At 36.4% G+C, this 23,141-nt stretch overlaps 2 protein-coding genes and 1 long non-coding RNA gene across 3 annotated transcripts; all 3 read left to right on the forward strand.

The window, feature by feature from the left end:
- The first annotated feature begins 202 nt into the window (after positions 1-202).
- Positions 203-1,330, forward strand: LOC141627131 (uncharacterized). The gene is made up of 2 exons (XR_012536691.1): positions 203-289; positions 1,093-1,330. It is a non-coding gene; the product is annotated as an uncharacterized LOC141627131 (long non-coding RNA).
- Positions 1,331-8,885: 7,555 nt separating this feature from the next.
- On the forward strand, positions 8,886-9,242 carry LOC141630302 (uncharacterized). The gene has a single exon (XM_074443143.1). The coding sequence runs from the start codon at positions 8,886-8,888 to the stop codon at positions 9,240-9,242; it is 357 nt and encodes a 118-aa protein (XP_074299244.1).
- Positions 9,243-9,907: 665 nt separating this feature from the next.
- On the forward strand, positions 9,908-10,228 carry LOC141630303 (uncharacterized). Its single transcript, XM_074443144.1, has one exon. It carries the CDS (start codon positions 9,908-9,910, stop codon positions 10,226-10,228), a length of 321 nt encoding a protein of 106 aa, XP_074299245.1.
- Positions 10,229-23,141: the final 12,913 nt, after the last annotated feature.

The following is a 23,141-nucleotide window of genomic DNA, read 5'->3' on the forward strand; positions in this document are numbered from 1 at the left end:
TTGCTTATTAAAGATAAAGATCAATTTTAGTTTTAATAAAATATGTTTATTATTAAGATAAATTTTAATACGGAGTAGCATATAGGTCAACTACTTTCCCTATTAAACTAAAAGACCTAACATACCCTATAAAAAGCGTTTTACCTCTTTAATCAGTAAACCATTATTATTGTGGGGTTTTTTCATGTATGATTTTTAACCCCTTCCCTAAGCTCATCAGCATTTGGTTTTATTTTGCAGGTACTCCGTACAATATAAGAGGGTACATTAATCAACTTGATTCAATAAGGTATGTAATATATACATGTCTGTAAATACTTTGTATTAATTAGAGCTTTTTTTTTTTCAATAAGTCTTACTTGTGACGGGTCAAGTATCACCATATGGGTAGATAATGATAAAAATTAAAGTGTCTAGGGAGTCAAAAATTATTTGTCTTTATCTAGCCATGCGAGTTTTACTTGACCTTGAGTAATCATACAAAACAGTTAAAAAAAGAATTGGCACCCCTTAAGCTTGATACGATGGAAAAACTACATACACGAGTACATAAACTATCTTATTCTCAAATTGCCAAAGTATTTTAGTTGTCATAGTCCTATTAGAATTCATAGCTATAAGAATCCTATCTAATTCAATATATTTATGTGATCTAATAGTCATGTCATATGTGTATACGTTTCTTAAGTTGTATAGACTATAGTCTACAGATGATGTAATATTTTTGAGATACCAATGAGCAAGTACACCAATTTCTAACTATATACCGCGTAGATAATTTGCTTTGGCGTTGAATGGGCTTATTTGGTGATATAGAAGAGGGAGGAAATGTTAAATGAATTAATCACGATTTTTCTCGAATACGGAGTAGTAGTATATTACATTCCAAGAATCTGATGCGTAAGTTGGTGGTGGTTAGTTTTTTTGGCTTGCCTAATCAATTAATTATAGTATCATATTTTATGATTAAATAATGTTCATTATGATGATGATCGATATGCATAATTTTGAGTTTCTTTTTTATGTCTGTTTTACAATTGATTAAATTTATGATCCTTAATACCTATAAATCATACGGCTTAATGTTAACAGGGAAAAGCAGAAGACTGAGAAGAAGAAGTAAAAGGGTTTCCAGAATGGAGATGACAATCATGCTACACATCGTTATATCTTTTCTTTCCATGCAAGATTTTAGTAGTAGTTGGCTTAATTTTGGAGCACATATTTTTCTACTTAGATGGATAATCAGCGGTACAAGAATTTAATATTCGTAGTACTTCCTTTGTCCCATTCATTCCCACTATTGTATCATGTATTGCAATTATTTGTTCACAAATTCTTATTTACCACCGAGTTATCCGTCTTAAACCTTAAAGCGGGTCAAATAGTTACCAAATCAAGTAACAAGTTCCCTAATAAATTCCCAAAGTTTTGATTTGTTAATTATGTAAGTACAAACGTATACAACTTTTAGAAAAAATCGTAATTATTTGATGTAGTACACATAGAATTACTATTGGAATTTATTTTTATGTTTTCTAATTATTTTATTTTTCACGTTGAGTATATGTTGTACTCTAGGACATGTATTTTTCTTTTGGTTCGGATCAAAACGAAATGACACCCCAAGAGCGGATGTATAAACCCCTTTCGGGGAGGTGTATAACCAGGGAAGTGAGGTGATGCGTGGGTAATCAAACCCAGGGGTAATCGTTATCATTTGCCTTCGAATATTACAACAAGTATTTATCTATGGCAATTTGTTAAAGCCGTGTGTAACAATTTGGTGCCAAATGAAACTGATGCTTTATTATCTTTATGTGGTGAGTTTTAATTTCTCACTCTAATTGTCCATATATCCCGTCTTTATTATATCGAGACTCTTCACTTATAATCACATGGTGAAGTAGATAATAATTATTAATGATTTATTATTTATTTATTATTTATCACAAGAGATTGAAATTGAGTTTGAACACGGTACAAACCTCACATAGGAAAGTGGGATTGAAAGATAAAGATAAAAAATGCAACACATCCGATTAAAAGAAAGTGTTTTGGTAATTTCTCATATTAATTAGTAAATATATAAATTGTTACAAGTCGTTTTGAAACACGCGGTTTAAGGACGAGTCAGGAAAAAAAACTCTTATTAAACAGATTTTAGGGTTTACAAACACACTCTTAAACATATATGGGTTGCTTTAAACACACTCTTAAACATATATGGGTTGCAATCCAAGCAATGTAGTCGCAACTTATAATGAAATAAAGATCAGGAGATTTTGGCCGGCAATATCTGATATCCACCACCTTGAATTGACCTTAATATAAAGTGTTGGAAATATAGGGGCTTTTATTGCCTTTGGAGTGTTTCCAATTGTCCCACATTGGTGAGGAAAAGGAAGTTTTATGGGTTTATATATACCCACCCTCCTTACCATATCACTAGTGGGTCATGGGAGGCTTTTGTGGAAGCTTTGCGAGGTGCTTAATTCAGCTCGCACACGCGCGCGCGCGCGTGCCCGTGCCCGAGCCCGGCCCGGCCCGGATTCGTGATTCGGGATTCGGGATTCGCCTGTCGCCTGCGGCGGGCTGTGCCTATCTTTTTGGGCCGGAGCCGAGTTATGAATTGGGCTGTTTTTTGTTGTTAGTTGTGTTGAATAAGTCAGTCAACCTGACTGTTAGTGGGGAGAGTCTTTCTCCCACTAACTCGGATTTGAGGCACAGTTTCAGGAGTCGGTTTTGGCTCCGTGAATCGCTTCTCTGGCTTGCTATAAATTCGAGTCTTCAGCAGCTTCTAAATCACACAAAAACTCAACTCTCTTCTCTCTCGTCTTATCTGCTCTCTCATAAAATTAAGGTGCGATATTTTCTTCGTTCCAAGTCTCACGATTCCCGAGTGGGCGGAACTGCGTGGGGACTGTAGTGTTAACCTTGGGGAACTACCGGCACTAGGCGATCGCCACCACGGTCGTCTTAGGAGAAATAGTTTTCAAGGCAGTGGTTTATACACGGCACTACATTCGGGTTTTTCTCATCGCTTATTTTTCCGTCTTCGACTGGTATTTCCTTTCTCCTTCCCTTTCTGCATTGTTTCGAATAACAATTTGAAAACTATTTAGTTCTTTGTAACTATGTCTCATTATGTCGAAAATTGCTCCTGAATTGGCGAAATTGGAGTCGTTAGACGGTCACAATTATAAGCGTTGGTCCCAGAAACTTTTGATGTATTTTGAGCAGTTAGAAATTGATTATGTTTTACTTAATGACCCGCCTAAACCTATCACCCCTACTGATGTTGAGACGACCCCTCCTGCTGCAAAAGATGTTAAGTCTAATGAAGAGGACATTGCGAAATTTGTAAAGGATAACAAAACTGCTAGGTGGCATATTCTGAATAATATGACTAACACCCTTTTCGACTTATTTGCTGTGAATAAGTCTGCTAAGTTTATTTGGGAGTCTTTAGAAACTAAGTATGGGGCTGATGATGCTGGGAAAAAGAAGTATGTTGTGGGAAAATGGTTGGGATTTCAGATGGCTGACGGGAAATCTATCATGGATCAAGTCCATGTCTATGAAAACTTATGTGCTGATGTTGTGAATGAGGGCATGAAACTTGATGATATTTTCGTAGCTAATGTTCTGCTAGAGAAATTCCCTCCCTCCTGGTCTGATTACCGAAACCAACTTAAGCATAAAAAGAAAGACCTGTCCCTTAAAGAACTTATAGGACATATGAGGACCGAGGAGGCTAATCGCCTTAAAGACCTTCCTGCTAGTCAATCTGTGACTGTTCCTGCTGTTGCTGCTGTTAAAGCTAATTTGGTTGAGTCTGGTGGTCCGTCTAATGCTGAGAATTATAAGGGTAAGGGTAAGGCCAAGGTTGGTCAGGGTAAGAACCAGGGTCCTGCTAAGAAGAATGGTCCAGGGAAGCATACCAAACCGGTTCCTAAGATTCAGAAAGCTGCTAAGGGTCCTATTGTCTGCTATGTGTGCGGAAAAGCTGGTCACAAAGCCTACCAATGTTCTGAGAAGAAATCTGCTGAGGCCAATGTTGCTGTGACTGATGATGTTATTGCAGCTGTGGTTGTGGAAGCTAATCTGGTGGGTAATGTTGCTGAATGGGTCTTGGATACTGGAGCTTGAGACACCTATGTCTTTGATAGGGGTTTATTTCTTTGAGTTCGAGGAAGTTCTTTGATGGGGAATGCGTCTACATGGGTAATTCTTCATCTGCAAAGATCACAGGCAAAGGCAAGATCTTTCTCAAACTCACCTCGGGGAAAACACTTGCTCTCAGTAATGTTTTATTTGTACCCTCATTGCGTCGAAACCTTGTGTCTGGTGCCTTATTAAACAAAGCTGGTTTGAAACTTGTTTTTGAGGCTGACAAGGTGGTAATGTCGCGTAATGGGGAATTTGTGGGCAAGGGTTATCTTTCTGGGGGTCTTTTTGTATTGAACTCTGATTCTGCTATTAATAATATTGCATCTTCTTCTGCTTATATCGCTTTGAGTCTGTTGATATTTGGCATGGTAGGTTAGGTCATGTGAATGTGGATTATATTAAAAAACTTAGAACTATGAGTTTAATTCCGAGTTTGACGAGTCAAGAATTCTCTAAATGTGCTAGCTGTGTTGAGGCTAAGTTTACAAAGAAACCTAGTAAACCTGTGACTACTAGGAACACGAGTCTTCTTGAGTTAATTCACACCGACCTAGTTGACTTCAAAAATGTTGCAAGTAGAGGTGGCAAGAATTATTATGTTACGTTTATAGATGATTGTTCTAGATACACCCGTGTCTATTTGCTTAAGACTGAAGATGAAGCTGAACACTCTTTTATAAACTTTAAGAATGAAGTTGAGAACCAACTTGACAGAAAAATTAAAAGGGTAAGATCTGATAGAGGTGGTGAGTATAAATCCAGTTATCTAGCTGACTTTTGTCTTTAAACGGTTTAATACATGAGACTAGTCCACCTTACTTACCCCAATCCAATGGTGTAGTTGAACGTAAAAATAGAACCTTAAAAGAAATGATGAATGCTATGCTTTTAAGTTACGCCTATCTGACGACATGTGGGGGAAGCAATACTTTCTGCTTGTCACATTCTTAACCGTGTACCTCATAAGAAAATTGACAAGACCCCCTATGAGATTTGGAAGGGCTATCCTCCTAACCTAAGTTACCTTAGAGTGTGGGGGTGTTTGGCTAAAGTGGGCTTACCTGATTTTAGGAGACCTACCGTTGGACCTAAGACCTATGATTGTGTGTTTATAGGTTATGCTCAAAATAGCTCTGCTTATAGATTTATGTCTTTAAGTGACCGTTCTATATCTGAGGCTAGAGATGCCGAATTCTTTGAGCATGTTTTTCCCTTTCAGAAAACTGTTGTACCATCTCCTAGTTTATCTGTTGCATCTCATGATTTGTCTTCACATGCTAGTAGTAGTAGCACTTCTATTGATGTTCTGTTGAACCTAGAAGAAGTAAAAGACCTAGATGCCCAAAGAACTTTGGTGATGATTATGATACAACTATGTTGTCGAACTAGGATACACTTTGTTTGTGCTAGTGATGAGTTTGTTTCAGCTTTTTTAATAGAAGATGACCCAAAAACTTATAGTGAGGCAATAAAATCCATTGATGCTAATTTTTGGAAAGATGCTATTAAAAGTGAACTTGACTCTATTGTGTCAAATCAGACTTGGGAGTTGACTGATTTACCTAAAGGTAGTAAACCCATTACAAGTAAATGGATCTTTAAAAAGAAAATGAGACCTGACGGTACAATAGAGAGGTTCAAAGCTAGACTTGTAGTTAGAGGCTTTACACAAAAGAAGGGTATTGATTATTTTGATACTTACTCTCCTGTGACCAAAATTTCGACTATAAGGACTCTTGTCGCCTTAGCTGCTATTCATAACCTTGTTATACATCAGATGGATGTTAAAACTGCCTTTTTGAATGGTGAACTAAGGGAAGAGATCTATATGTCTCAACCTGAAGGTTTTGTGATTGAGGGTCAAGAGAGTAAAGTGTGTAAACTGAACAAGTCACTCTATGGATCAAAACAAGCACCTAAACAATGGTATGAGAAATTTAACAACACTTTGATAAGTAATGGCTATGTGGTTAACAATTCTGATTCATGTGTTTATTCAAAGGTAATAGAATCCGATTGTGTGCTTATATGCCTTTATGTTGATGACATGTTAATACTTGGTAATAATTTAGAGGTGATAATTAGAACCAAAGATTATTTGTCATCACATTTTGAGATGAAGGACTTAGGAGAAGCTGATGTTATCCTAGGAGTTAAGGTCATCCGAAACCCCAATGGAATCTGTCTAAGTCAATCTCATTATGTTGAAAAAGTGTTGAGAAAGTTTAACTGCTTTGATGATGTGTCTGCTAGAACACCCTATGATCCTAGTGTACACTTGTGTAAAAACTTGGGCAAGAGTGTTTCCCAAGAAGAGTATGCTAAAATCCTAGGTAGTGTGATGTTTTTAATGAATCGTACTCGACCGGATATTGCTTATGCGGTTAGTAGACTGAGTCGTTATACACATAACCCTAGTAATGAACACTGGAATGCTCTTCGTCGTTTACTAAAGTACTTAAAAGGAACAGAGACTTATGTTTGCATTATAGTAAATTTCTGCTTTGTGTTAGAGGGATATTGTGATGCGAATCAGGTTGCGAGTAACGATGAGATCTGTTCTACTAGTGGTTATGTCTTTACCATGGGTGGAGGTGCTATATCGTGGAAGTCTTCTAAACAGACTTGTATTGCACGCTCTACCATGGAATCTGAGTTCATAGCTCTTGAGTTGGCGGACAAGAGGCCGAATGGTTGAGAAACCTTTTAGGCGATATACCGATATGGGGCGGACGGCTAACACCGGTCTCCCTACACTGTGACTCGCAGGCTGCTATTGGTGTTGCAAAGAATAGTGTCTACAATTCAAAGAAGAGACACATTCGAATAAGGCATGCTGCAGTTAGACAACTCCAAGACAACGGAGTGATTGCTTTGGACTATGTGAAGTCCGAAAACAATCTTGCTGATCCCTTTACTAAAGGGCTGGCTAGGAGACTAGTCGTTGATACGTCGAGGGGAATGGGGCTTAAGTCCTTAGGTCAAGAGTGAGACTTGACTAAGTCTAAAGCTTCTATTCCTATGGCGTTGTATGATTCATAGCCTTAATGGTGGTGTTTTTGAGACGCACTTGATGGATCATACACCAGGTTGGACTTAGGTCCTTAATGACTCACGTGAGAAGTCTTTGTTGAGAAGCACTTGAGCCACCTATGCAAGTGTGATGATCACAAGACTATGAGAAGTCATGTGAACATGTCCGCAATACCAAGTTAAACGCATTACTCTAAAAGAGCGCGTTGCACTTTCGCGGAACGATCTTAATCTGAAGGTATGATATGTGTTGTGGGGGGTATCGACTGAAGCTCAGCTAGGAATTCAAATCGCAAGATATTCTCTCGCTGTAAGTAAGTTGTTTCCTCATTTCACTAAAGTGTCAATTCAAATCGAAAGATATTGATACCTAAGTATCCAATCCTTCCTTTACCCAGGATTTTCTTTCTCTGTCTCTGGCGCCCCTAGTGGGGGATTGTTGGAAATATAGGGGCTTTTATTGCCTTTGGAGTGTTTCCAATTGTCCCACATTGGTGAGGAAAAGGAAGTTTTATGGGTTTATATATACCCACCCTCCTTACCATATCACTAGTGGGTCATGGGAGGCTTTTGTGGAAGCTTTGCGAGGTGCTTACTTCAGCTCGCACACGCGCGCGCGCGCGTGCCCGTGCCCGAGCCCGGCCCGGCCCGGATCCGGATTCGTGATTCGGGATTTGGGATTTGGCAATCGCCTGCGGCGGGCTGTGCCTATCTTTTTGGGCCGGAGCCGAGTTATGAATTGGGCTGTTTTTTGTTGTTAGTTGTGTTGAATAAGTCAGTCAACCTGACTGTTAGTGGGGAGAGTCTTTCTCCCACTAACTCGGATTTGAGGCACGATTTCGGAGTCGGTTTTGGCTCCAGAATCGCTCTCCCGGCTTGCTATAAATTCGAGTCTTCGGCGACTTCTAAATCACACAAAAACTCAACTCTCTTCTCTCTCGTCTTCTCTGCTCTCTCATAAAATTAAAGTGCGATATTTTCTTCGTTCCAAGTCTCACGATTCCGAGTGGGCGGAATCTGCGTGGGGACCGTAGTGTTAACCTTGGGAACTACCGGCACTAGGCGATCGCCACCACGGTCGTCGAGAAATAGTTTTCAAGGCAGTGGTTTATACACGGCACTACATTCGGGTTTTTCTCATCGCTTATTTTTCCGTCTTCGACTGGTATTTCCTTTCTCCTTCCGTTTCTGCATTGTTTCGAATAACATAAAGACTTAGATCCAAAGTTGGATTGATGTTTTTTGTTTGATTTAATGTTATGCTATGTAAAAACACTAGCAAATAAGAAATGGTTGAAAAGAATTATGGAAATAGTCCATTTCGATTTATTAGAGTGACGTCGGTACTTTAGACAACAACTTTACTCTTAATCCGTCAATAAACATAAATAATCTACGCTACTGTCATGGTAAAGCAATAATCGCAAGATAAATATCAGAAATTATTTTTTGGTATTACCCGGCCAACGGCCGGGCATGGAATCTAGTACAGTAAGATGACCGTAAAAAAATTGATTTTTTAAATACGAAACGGTGTTCATGTACTTAATATAAGATTCCTCTTGTCTTCTCTTGTTTTCATATAAATAGGTAGAAGCAAGGAAGAGAAGTCATCATCAAACTAATAACTTTCATTCAACTTTAAAGCCTCGACCTTCCAAAAATTCCTAATAAAAAAAATGGCTTCTTACCACACTCATTCGATCAGTCTACCATCCACATCTCACCCAATCACAACTCAATTCGATCAACAGTTGACCAGATTGAGGTCATCTCAAGCTGCCTCCACTTGTTCATCTTCGTTGCTAACCTACAGACTTACATGCCTTACAGAACTGTATGTCGTTGTCGACGACATGCTTCAACTACCTTCTTCCAAACAATCGTTGTCACAAATCCAGACAGTATTGGACGGTTCTCTAAGGCTTCTAGATGCTTGTAGCACATCAAGGGATGTCTTGCAACAATCCAAAGAACATCTTCAAGACATTCAATCAGTGCTCCGCAGAAGGTGCAGTGGTGCAGTGGTGAACTGATACGAGTACGGATACGGCCCAAAGAAGCTGATGGCACACGGTCCATGGCAGCCATATTTGAAGCTAATAAAATGATATCTTTTATTTACTTATTGCTAATAATGTAATCAATAAATTTGTAATTACTTTAGACCTTTCATTTTACTATATGATTGTATTTAGCGAGGGAGTAATGACAACTCCTCACTTAGCTAAGTTTTTCAAGCCTTGACTGCCTATATAAGGCCATGAGCTTTCAACAATAAGGGAATTCAGAAATATATGAAAGATTAAGAAAAGAAAACGCTTGTGTTTTTTGTTGTTTTTGAGTATGTAGTTCACATACCAAAAATCCGTTAGTTTTCGACGTGTTTCGAGTCTAACTCGATCGTAACTCAATAGGTCTTGAGTTCAATCACCATTACTCGTGTTATAGGTCTAGCACCGAGTAAATATCCCAGTGACTTGAATTCAAAACATGAATTCAAGGCAAATATCCTTTTGTTTTTATTTTTATGTCCTATTCCGCTTCCGCATATTCGCGTCATGAATATTACTAGCGAAGTCACTGAGTACCTTAAGACGAGAAAGACCATTAAGAAATTAGTCAAGAAGTGCTTAAAAAACATCAAAAGTAACAACATCAATGCTTCTGAGATGTTGTTGTTGATGTCGAAGATATAACAATGGACATCTTTAAGTCCTTGTTGTCTTACATTGGCGGTACAAAGTCACACCCAACAAAAAGTTGGTCTTTGGTCACCAAATTGATTAACAAGACATCCGAGAAAGAAGCATTAGAGGCACAAACCAGCAAATTTGTTGTCGTTGATGCGACTTTGGCCTCACTAGAGTGCCAGAAGAAAACAAGAGTCAATATAGATGATACTTGGAACCAAATGGTGAACTTGGAATCGGAAATTGAAGAATTTGACGAAGTATTAGAATGTTTATTCAGGCATTTGGTTAAGACCAGATCAACACTTCTCAATATACTTAGCAACTAGATCGAAAATCATACATGTACAAGATTTAGGTCTATATCAAACATCTGAATACATTATACTGTTCCACAATTCTGTGTTGTTTTCATAATTATTCTAGTCCAATTTTTTCCATTTTGGAATGTGAATTGAACGAAAATATACTTTATTTGTCCCATTTACTACAATTTGATGATGAATAGCTGATGCTCCCAAACAATACGCGTTAAATAATGAAATGAAGCATCATAGCACCGGCACCTTGTGGAGATACAGATTAACGAACCTAGTCTTCAATTTATTACAAAGCTCTCAGGCTGTAATTATTCAACATGTCCTCAAGAACCCGAGACAAGTTTGGTATAAAATAAAGGGCCTGATAATGTCGCTATATGGTTTGCTTGGAGTGAAGTTCCAAGCCAACCTTCAGTCTATCAGGTACTACCAAGATCCGATATATGGTTCCCATAGCCGACATCAAACCAAAATGACGTTTATGACAAATACAAAAAAAAAAAAAAAAAAAGATGAGCTAAATTGTGACAGTTTACATCCTACCATGCCTCAAGAGGCTAGAATAGGATACATCTTGTGTGTTAGAGATTGTATATGCACGAACAGGAATTGACAATAAAACCGCACCGAATCGACTCCGCTTTCCTAATAGAATATTTAATGCCTGGGTGAAACCGAATTTTCTACTGAGATAAGACGGTGCCCTCTCATTTTTAGCACAAAAATCAGAGACGTAATATAGAAGTATTGTGTGTAGTTTGTTATAATTTCTTAGATGCAAAAGGATGGAAATTTTCAGTGTAAATTTCCTTCTCATCCTTTATCTATTTCTATAGAAAAGGAAACAGGGGTAGGGAATCAGGGGGATGCATTCCTGAAGGGTTGTAACTCTTAAGAAATTCAGATTCAGATTCAAAGTAACTAAATTTCGCGGAATTTAATTACTGCCAAAGTTATTTGAACGAAAACTATACCGTAATCCGGTAAATAATTATGCAAGCGTACACTCCGTACTTCCCAAACTCGCATTATATTATTTAGAAATTACCCATCTACAAACCAACCTTAATTACCCCAAATGAACCGGTAATTACTCTTAAATCGCCAACATTGTGAAGAGAAAAAGAGCCGAAAACAAAAATACAGAGTGTATTTTGAAATTGTAGAATCGGTTCTGACTACTTTAAGGGTCATCAATCAACTTTTTAATGATAACGATGCCATTCATCTGGCCTATATTATATCGGTTTAATGTCAGTTGTATTAGTTATATACACCGGCCTAAGCATGGTTGCATAGTTCAAATCTTCAAATCTCAGCCAAATAAAACATATTCGGATAAGGCGAATTATCCGATGCTTGCAAGAAACTATACTTATGTGAAAATAAAGAGAATTCACGAAGAAAGTACATTGCAATTTGCAATCCATCGTCATTCGCAGAATGAAGCTATGTGCAACTAGTACTGCATATCTCGTCTTTCGTTTAATTGCTAAGAATGTTGAGCAGAGTAGCTCTGGTCTTAAACAAATATTGAAACAATCATTTAAATACCTCAAACTCTTGAATTTCGGACTCTAATTAAACGATCTGGTTTCTAATATTCTTTACCTTAAGGCTGGTTTTCTTCTAGTGGTATACTAGTGAATTAGTGATTCCAGAGTTGCATCGACAAGTACTAAAAAACATCAAAATCATTAGCCAAGGCTTCTTTTTTTCACTTTCAATTTCTCTTTCACTTTCACTTTCCCTTTTCTTCCCTACCGGGATTACTTTGTCCCTATAGGGTATTAGGTAGGGATGTCAGCGGGGCGGATACAAGTGGGTACCGCCCTGCACCCGCCCCAGTTGGGGCGGGGATGGGTAGAGCTTTGGCGGGTGGTGAGGCGGGTACAAAAATTGTACCCGCCATGGGTCATGGGGCGGGTATGGATTTCGCATCTTACCCACCTAATATCCGCCTACCCACCGATCATTAAAAAAATTAGTAGGATTATGATAATTTTATAAATCTTATTTAGTTATAATTAAGATATAATGATAATAATAGCTATTTTATAAAGGCTTTTACTAATTTATTTGGTGATAAATAAAAATTATAAAGATAAATTAAAGAAAAACCAAAATTAATAATGATTAAACCAACTTTTACGAAAAAAATTATTGAATAAAATTATGGTGTAGTGGGTTAATAGGTAAGCGGGGCGGGTACGGTTTTATATTTTTACCCGTTGGGGCGGGGATGGTTTTGGAAATTTGTACCCGCCACGGGTGGTGGGGCGGGGATGGGTACGAGTTTATGTTGGTGGGTACGGGTACGGTGGAGCCTATATCCAGCACCGCCCCGCCCCAATGACATCCCTAGTATTAGGATGGAGGGCAGTCTAACCAGCTTTGTATTTCGTTTCGGGAAATATAGCAAATCAACCCTTTTGTGAAGTTTGATACTATCTGCAAACAAACCCCTTCACTTATAAATATATCGAATCGGTCCCATAAGTTTCTCTTAATGTGCAATTAACCAATATCTAATTTTTAAGAATGAAATTTACTAAATTAAATATTATTATTATTATTAAAAGTCAAAATTATTGATCAAATGTTAATCCTAAAATTCTTAATTATTAGAAAAAACATGTTGAGAATTTTTTTTATTTATTTCGGTGAAAAAATATTCATAATTGATAATTTTTAGTGAAGCTACACTGAAAATTACGAGACCCAATTTTTGTTTATATTAAATTTGGTTCACATTTTTCATTAAATATGTAAATATTGTATTTAATTTTTAATAGATAAATTTTAAATGGTTTTTATAATAGAAAATAAGAGGTTTTAGTTTAAAAAAAGTTGGAAAACTTGATTTGTGCTTCATTATAAATTTATGGAAATTTATGGGGCTAATTTGCTACAAGTGAAACTTAAAACTCTTTATTTCTTGGCCCGTTTTGCCATTTCATCTCGCTTTATTCCCGAATCGGTACCTACGACCTACAAACATTAAAATAACAAAAACAATACCTAATTCTATCAAAATAACAACTATTCGCAATAAATGTTACTCTCTCGAATACACACCAAACTACCCATTTGACTTTTTATGGTTTACAAGACGACACTTTGACCACGTTTTTCTTCTTTCATATATTATTTTTTCGTGTTGAAATTATAATTTTTCAAAACCTCTTTCTATAACAAAACTAAATATGTGAATTTTAATATTTTATATATAAATTTTGAAATTTGATTAAATATAATCAAAGTCACTATTTAGCAATTTTAACCCTAAAAAGTGAACGAGGACTTTGGCCTGGATTGGAGGTTGTATAAAATTAATAAATTTTAAATAGTTAGTAAAATGAGTTTTTTTACAGATTAAACACAAAATCGAATCAAATAAAGGGCATAAATGGGTGGTACTACTAATATCACTCTAACTCATTTTCCTAAATGGGTGGTAAAAGTAAAACACTACTAATATCACTCTAACTAAGGCTAACAAATAAGAATATAGATTAAGCTAAGGCTCTCTTTGGTAAAACTACCTAAAAAGGTAGTTGAAACCTGAAAAGGTAGCTGAAAACTCAAAAGCTAACTGAAACCTGAAAAGGAAACTAATAAGGTAGCTGAAAATTAGGAACTGATAAGGTAGCTGATTATATTAAAAAAAATATTTGGCAAACTAACTGAAAAGTTAACTGATTTTGATGAAATGACGTAAAGGGATATGATAATTATTTAATAGTATAGATTTAAAGGGTAAAAACGGAAAATCAAACCAAATCAAGTACTTGGAATCTCAAATGCTACTCTAGGTAGCATTTAATTTTAGGTAGCTTATTTGGTTAAATAAGTTATTTGCCAAACACTTACAAAAAAATAAAGTACCTGGAATTTTGATCAAATAAGCTACTTCGACCAAATCAGATACCTAAAATGCCTTGTCAAACAAAACATAAGTTAGTTGTCTAGCCTCTTTATTCCAATCCCAAACATGTACTCCATCCTTTTACTACTCAATACTCCATTACAACCTTCTTCCTCACTCCATCCAATTATTTCTGAGGGCTTGTCAAGCGGGCTCAGCTCATTTAAAGCCCTAATTCCATCTACCATTCTTTATTCCATTCCGCAAGTAAGTTCTTCCTTACACCATTCCATCCTTCTTCCTTACTCCAATTATTTCGTATATAAACATAAACCATTTTTTAATTCTTACAATCACATCACAAACTAAATAATCAAAACCCAATAAACTCAAAAATAAAATCCAATTATTTGCCCATGTCTGTTGAGTGAATTAAATACAAACATTTCTTCTTCTAATTTCATCACAAACTATTTCGTCATTCCTATATTTCGTTTTCCAACCCACTCCATCTTTGGCTCATTCCTTCATATTTCGCTTCACAGTCGTCTCAGGTTTTCTCCACCGATCGAGAGGTTCATTCTGTAAAGGATGAATATAAATTGTATTGATGAATTAAACAGAGTACAAGGATGAGTATATATACAATTAGGTTAAGAGAAAGACTAGATAACAGTATCGTAGATACAAGCTAACAGCAACTACAAATAAGGGATATAATAGACAAAGTCAAAAACAAATTAAGTAAGACTAGGAGTAGAAATAGGAGCTACTTGATTCGGTTGAGGTTGACTCGGTGTTATATTCCTAATACGCTCCCTCAAGATGGACGGTCGTAGAGTAAGGCCAATCTTGGAAGTAAGTAATGAGAAACGAGGCTTAGACAGAGGCTTGGTTAAGGTGTCCGCAAGTTGATCATCGCCATTGATATGTTGAATTCGAATTGTGCCCAATTGAACTTGTTCTCGTACAAAATGAAAGGCAAGGGCGAGGTGTTTCATTCTTGAGTGAAATATCGGATTGGCAGAGTAGTTTGTCGCTCCAAGGTTGTCACAAAATATGGCAGGGGAATTTGGTAACTCAAGACGGAGCTCGGATAAAAGCGACTTTAACCAAAGAATTTCCGAAGTTGTATCAGCAACAACACGAAATTCTGCTTCGGTGGACGAGCGAGATAGAGCACGTTGCTTTTTAGACGACCAGGAAATGGGATTTTGTCCAATGAAAACAATATACCCGGTAGTAGAAACATAATCAGCTTGATCACCACCCAAATCCGCATCACAATAGGCATGAAGTTTAAAGGGAGCATTTTTGAGAAGATGAATACCGTGATGTAAAGTATGTAATACTCCTAATATTTTTAATATTTAATATTTTTATCGATATGAAAGATTATTTATTGAGTTTTTATTTATAAATCAAAATGGATATTTTAAATTATTTTATTATTGGTGTCAATATATTTTACGCTATCAAGCCCATCCTATATTACTAAAACCCTAAAAATATAAAGAGGTTAAAAGTTGGCTCTTATCTCACAACTTCTCAATCCTCAGGTTAAATTATCGATACTCTCGCCTCTTAATTCCCTTGGTTACCTCTACCAAAGATACTATAAATTACCACCATGTTACCTTGCTATTATGATTCTTGACCATTCTCGTAATCATCTAAAGATCAAAATTATGGTTCCCTTCTTCTTGTTGACTTTTCCCTTGCCATTCAGTCTTATGCGCCTTCTGTATATGCTACCCATATATTGGTCATCAATATTCCTCTTCGTGCTTGATGTTAAGTTATTGACAGTGGCCTAATTTTGTGAGTGGTTATGTACTATTTAAATTTACGTGCCCGATTCAGGTAACACGATTCTACCGATCCTAATACTCTTATTATTGTTCGGGGTTGTGTGTATATGTGAAATTATTTGTCATTAAATGATAGTAGTGATTAATTGTTGTGGTATAATATTATACGTATTACATATTAGTAATTCTATGTTTTTCCTCTTAATTTTATTATCTTGTGAGACGGGTTTACAATTACTGTCTTAGGTGGCATGAGAGTTTGACTTAATTGATAAAGGATAATCCGTGCGAAAATTGTAAGGTTCGTGTTTGGTTGGAAGGTACACTGAACGTGTATTTTATGCTGGAGTACTTGTGAGTGAGTAATTAGCTAAGAGGAATTGTTAGCAGTAAGAGAGGAGATAATCGTGAGTATTCTATTGTACACGTGCATTAATTTAAAGAACAATTTTATGAGAGGATGTGATTATACATGCATGAAGACGTGGAATTGGATTTTTATTGTTGGCATGAGCTACGGCGGTGTGATCTATATTTGGTAGTATTGTATTTTATTTGTTGTTTTCTTTGATCTTGACTCGTGGGTGAGTAGCTTAGAGTATTACTCTAAGTGTTGAGCTCGGTTCCTTGAACCTTTGACAATATCGATATTGAAATTGAGATGGAAAGTGGTTACTGGTATTGAGTTATGAGTTATGGGGCCTTTGAGCCGAGTTATGTTTACGGTCCAGAGTGACCATGGTTATTAAGTTATAGAGTTATTTGAGTTTGAAATCGATATTGAGATAATTCGTTTAATCTTTTATTTATCGTATTCGTTATTTAATTTAATTCCCGAGTCATTTATATAATTAGAGACGGGTTTTGAGTCGGGTTGGTTAAAATGGAAAACTGCTATATCGGGGAAGTTTCCATTTAAGGAAACTTTCCATGTTAGGAAGTTTCTATTTTTAGTAACCTTCTATTTTGGGAACGGGAATAGTTAAGTAATCCTTTATCATCTATTTATCTTTCAGAGGGCGAATTGATTGTGGAATATTATTGAGCATCTGTCCATTTGACTGCAGTACTGAGGTAGGGGAATACACTGATTGAGTTCTTACGATTATAAGGTGTTGGCATGTTCGGTGATTACATGACATATCTGACTATCTTATTTATCTTGTTGAGCATTATTGTTTCATACGTTTCATACATTGCATTTGCATCGGAGTTGGAGTTGGAGGAGATGAGATTATTGCGATTAAGGCCCCGAGGGGTTTCTGCAGGACTTGCCCTGGTGTCCTCGACTATGAGTGGTATATCGACGACGGTCGATTGATATAGTCTGCCGGGGATCGGTATGGTGGGCGTTCGGGGATGTGTGTGATGGAGTTGAGATTGGAGGATCATATCATTGCATTCTTTATTATATCTTATTACCTACTCAACCTCGCGGTTGACCACCCTGTGTATTCGTATGCGCTTTGTGATGATCCATTTGCTTGGGAGCGGTTGACGAGTTGTTGAGACAAATGGGCTGCAAGGAGAGAGCATGGATCACCGACTTAGAGCTAGCCCACTTTTATTTCGGTTTAGCTATCGAGACTTTATTTTCGATTCGGGACATGTTCCATTTGAGTTGTAAACATCTATAACTTTCAATTTAAAGTCTTTTTATTTTCCTTTGTTATCTCCTGCCTCGGGTTTCCGAGATGGTAACACCCTTCTTTATCCGAGGAGTCCTAGTCCAGGCCCTTAAATAAATGGGGTGTTACAAAGTGGTATCGAGCGAACGATCCTCGAGCCTAAAAACAAATGAACAAGAATAATGAACATAGGAAGAGTCAAACAAAATGAACCCGGGCTAGTAATCTGTTAGGAGCCCCGAGTTGGAATGAGTTAGGGGCCCCCTCAAACCAAGCCACTGGCCCTTTCAGTCTAACCTGGTAACCCTTGAGTGATGCAGAGAGTGGGTAGTAACAAAATAAAGGATCAGACCTTGCCTATATTATACTAACAGTTTTGCAGGAGCGGAATGAGGTAAGTAATGATGTGATACACGGTTAAAGATGTGCAATGAAAGAATATGGTTGATATTGGCATGCTGACTTATTTGAATAATTGAGTGAAATTTTAGTGTATGGATGACATGAATTGTGAATTATGAATTATATGATGATATGCATGCGGCTTTCTGATCCCTGAACCCTTAGGTAGAGATATAATATAATGATATGTTTAATGAGTTGATCATAGAGGCACCATAAGCTATAGCTACCTAAGAGGTTAGATGTAGGAAGGATATGACCATGATTGACTGGAATGGTTAGTAGAGCCAACCAGGCTATGTTGTTACAGGATGAAGAATCAAGTTAAGTCCTATGTGTAAAGCTAGTAGACCGAAACGGGTGTCGTGTCCGTTGATAATTGTTTTGCTGTTATTCTAAGTTTGTATATACTTCTTGTTGAATGTCTTATTCTTTGCAAGAGTTTACTATTTTACTTACTAGGCAAATGTGATCGAAATTTGAGATTTATGATTGTTATTATTTTACTAATTGCCTTAGCAATCCATGTCTAGTGGTATGTGGAATGTGTTGCCCTAAGCCATGAATGTTATATAGTTGTGTGTTGAAAATTTCATGCCAATTTTTACGTCTAATTATATACATTTAATTTAGTTATAAGGTTAGTATTCAATAAGTAACACCTTAGTGATTTCTAGGATATATTTTCGTATTTAAATAAGTTGTGATTGTTACGATGAGAAACTAATGCATTGTCTATACATACATGATTATTGAGTTATTTAGTTGATTTTATTTTCGGTTTTGCAATCTTTACCGTTTTCTAGATGGCAATTACATGTATATGGTGCAACGTGATTTCTATGCCTCAAATGATATGTAACATGTGTTGGAGGAAGAATGGTTGTGTGATAATGTGAAGTAATTTAAAGGAACCAAAAATTTTAATAAATTCCAGAATGTTACCTTGTTTGTACAGGCTGCCATTTAAAATGTGTTCTCTATATGATGGTGAAAATTTTATGTGTGTTAACATTCTGATTTAGCTTTTCAATGCTTTTAGTTTCATGCTAATATGAATTATATTTTGAGAGAAATAAATATTTTAGTTGACAAAGGTCGATTGTTACTTTGCACATTCTGTTTCGACCCATGTTTTTGAAAAAGAAACCATTTAAAACGTGTTTATTGTTTATGCATAATTCCAACTCTACTGTTTAGAATATTCATTCATGTTTTCAAAATGATAAGCCACGTAAAATCTTAACGAGTCGTTATTTAATAGTGATTTTTGCAAGTTGCCCAATTTTCTGTCTAATTGCTGTAAAGTTTTTGTTCCGACCAACTGAGTTGTAAAATTTGTTATAAATAAATTCCTTAAGCTTTGCAATTGATTCTCTTTCTTATGATTAGTTAATTCATTATATTTCCTAAAAACGATAATAGCTCGCGAAATAGCTAAGCGGTTATTTAATTATGAATTTTGAAAGTTGTTGCATGATGTTTGATTGTTGAAATTGTAAGTTATGTGAGTTTCATATAAAAGTTTAATCAAATATGAATTATGTGATGTAACCATGTAATACTCTGATATGAATTCTGTAGCATGAACGGTAGGCATATGATATGAGTATGAACCTTGTTATATGATAATATAATCTTATTTGTTTCGGTGAGTTTTATGTAAAGTAGTCTCAATTATACAAACGCTATTACATTGCTTGAATTTTGCCTAGTGTCTTTCTCTAAACCTGATTTGCAGAAATATGGATTTTAATTCTATGATATGATTACTGATATGAAATATTTTAATTCGTCAATTATGAAATATGAGTTAGTTGATTGTCTACATTGATGTAAATGTGTTAATTTGGTGTCAAAGCATCCAAATATTTGTTACCTTGATTTTTATGTAATGCGTAGCATGAAATTGACAAGTGTGTTTTGTTGCTTGAAAAGTCGGATGCTAGTTGGCAGTATAGAGTAATTAGCTTATCAGATGAATTGTGTCTATTGTTTCAGTAATCTTCTTGAACATTGGATGTGGAATTTTATAATGGGGTTACGGGGACGTAACCATGTTTTAAGGAGGATAGGATTGTAAAATCTTGATGGTTTACGATCTGGCTAAGTGGTATGTTATGATTGGCTGACTGAGAATTGACCATGCATGGAGTCTGCTGTTTTAATTTGTTATTATTCGGTCAATGTTGTGGCTCTTTAAGTGTCACATACTTCTGTTTGTTATTATTCGGTCAATGTTGTGGTTCTTTAAGTGCCACATACTTCTGTCGTATGTTCAACTTTGTGGACAAAGTTTCTTAAGGGGGATAGAATATAACACTTCGCATTTTAGAGCTTATGTATATGTACTACTTGTGTTTGTCTTATGCTTGTGGATGTTTGGTTATCGTTACGGGGTGGCGAACTTCGGGGACGAAGTTTCTTTTAAGGGAGAAAGAGTGTAATACTCCTAATATTTTTAATATTTAATATTTTTATCGATATGAAAGATTATTTATTGAGTTTTTATTTATAAATCAAAATGGATATTTTAAATTATTTTATTATTGGTGTCAATATATTTTACGCTATCAAGCCCATCCTATATTACTAAAACCCTAAAGAGGTTAAAAGTTGGCTCTTATCTCACAACTTCTCAATCCTCAGGTTAAATTATCGATACTCTCGCCTCTTAATTCCCTTGGTTACCTCTACCAAAGATACTATAAATTACCACCATGTTACCTTGCTATTATGATTCTTGACCATTCTCGTAATCATCTAAAGATCAAAATTATGGTTCCCTTCTTCTTGTTGACTTTTCCCTTGCCATTCAGTCTTATGCGCCTTCTGTATATGCTACCCATATATTGGTCATCAATATTCCTCTTCGTGCTTGATGTTAAGTTATTGACAGTGGCCTAATTTTGGGAGTGGTTATGTACTATTTAAATTTACGTGCCCGATTCAGGTAACACGATTCTACCGATCCTAATACTCTTATTATTGTTCGGGGTTGTGTGTATATGTGAAATTATTTGTCATTAAATGATAGTAGTGATTAATTGTTGTGGTATAATATTATACGTATTACATATTAGTAATTCTATGTTTTTCCTCTTAATTTTATTATCTTGTGAGACGGGTTTACAATTACTGTCTTAGGTGGCATGAGAGTTTGACTTAATTGATAAAGGATAATCCGTGCGAAAATTGTAAGGTTCGTGTTTGGTTGGAAGGTACACTGAACGTGTATTTTATGCCGGAGTACTTGTGAGTGAGTAATTAGCTAAGAGGAATTGTTAGCAGTAAGAGAGGAGATAATCGTGAGTATTCTATTGTACACGTGCATTAATTTAAAGAACAATTTTATGAGAGGATGTGATTATACATGAAGACGTGGAGTTGGATTTTTATTGTTGGCATGAGCTACGGTCGATCTATATTTGGTAGTATTGTATTTTATTTGTTGTTTTCTTTGATCTTGACTCGTGGGTGAGTAGCTTAGAGTATTACTCTAAGTGTTGAGCTCGGTTCCTTGAACCTTTGACAATATCGATATTGAAATTGAGATGGAAATTGGTTACTGGTATTGAGTTATGAGTTATGGGGCCTTTGAGCCGAGTTATGTTTACGGTCCAGAGTGACCATGGTTATTGAGTTATAGAGTTATTTGAGTTTGAAATCAATATTGAGATAATTCGTTTAATCTTTTATTTATCGTATTCGTTATTTAATTTAATTCCCGAGTCATTTATATAATTAGAGACGGGTTTTGAGTCGGGTTGGTTAAAATGGAAAACTGCTATATCGGGGAAGTTTCCATGTTAGGAAGTTTCTATTTTTAGTAACCTTCTATTTTGGGAACGGGAATAGTTAAGTAATCCTTTATCATTTATTTATCTTTCAGAGGGCGAATTGGTTGTGGAATATTATTCAGCATCTGTCCATTTGACTGCAGTACTGAGGTAGGGGAATACACTGATTGAGTTCTTACGAGTATAAGGTGTTGGCATGTTCGGTGATTACATGACATATCTGACTATCTTATTTATCTTGTTGAGCATTATTGTTTCATACGTTTCATACATTGCATTTGCATCGGAGTTGGAGTTGGAGGAGATGAGATTATTGCGATTAAGGCCCAGGCGGGTTCTGCAGGACTTGCCCTGGTGTCCTCAGCTACGAGCTGGTATATCGACGACGGTCGATTGATATAGTCTGCCGGGGATCGGTATGGTTGGGCGTTCCGGGGATGTGTGTGATGGAGTTGAGATTGGAGGATCATGTCATTGCATTCTTTATTATATCGTATTACCTACTCAACCTCGCGGTTGACCCTGTGTATTCGTGTACGCCTGTGATGATCCATTTACTGGGGAGCAGATTGACAGGTTGTTGAGACAAATGGAGCTGGCAAGGGAGAGAGCATGGATCACCTGACTTAGAGCTAGCCCACTTTTATTTCAGTTTAGCTATCAGACTTTATTTTCAGTTCTGGGACATGTTCCATTTGAGTTGTAAACATCTATAACTTTCAATTTAAAGTACTGTTTATTTTTCCTTTGTTATCTACTGCCTCGGGTTTCCGAGATGGTAACACCCTTCTTTATCTGAGGATTCCTAGTCCAGGCCTTTAAATAAATGGGGGTGTTACAAAGTACCTTTGAGATAACGTAGCAAGCGCTTCAAGGCAGACCAATGAGCGGATGTAGGGTGCGTAAGAAATTGGGCAAGCTTGTTGACGGGAAATGCGATGTCAGGCCGTGTCAATGATAAATATTGAAGACTACCAACAGTTGCACGGTAGGAGGACTCATCTTCGATCGGTAAAGAATCATGACGAACTAGAGGAGGATGAGCTAGCATGGGAGTAGTAGATGGACAACAATCAAACATGTTGTAGCGAATAAGAATGTCGGAAATATACTTAGTTTGATTAAGGTGTAAACCGGCGGAGGTGGGAGTGACTTCCATCCCGAGAAAATAAGATAGCGGACCCAAATCTTTGAGCGAAAAACGTTGAGAAATAGTACGAATGATTGAGTTAACATCGTCTGAACTTGAACCTGTAATTATTATATCATCCACATATACAAGAGCAAACAAGCGAATATTAGTGCGATCATAAATAAATAAAGAAGGATCGGAAATAGAATTTCAAAAACCCGCAGCTAGGAAATAATGTTTAAGCTCAGTATACCAAGCTCTTGGAGCTTGTTTCAAACCGT

Source organism: Silene latifolia, chromosome Y, assembly GCF_048544455.1.
Source record: "Silene latifolia isolate original U9 population chromosome Y, ASM4854445v1, whole genome shotgun sequence".
NCBI classification, from domain to species: domain Eukaryota; kingdom Viridiplantae; phylum Streptophyta; class Magnoliopsida; order Caryophyllales; family Caryophyllaceae; genus Silene; species Silene latifolia.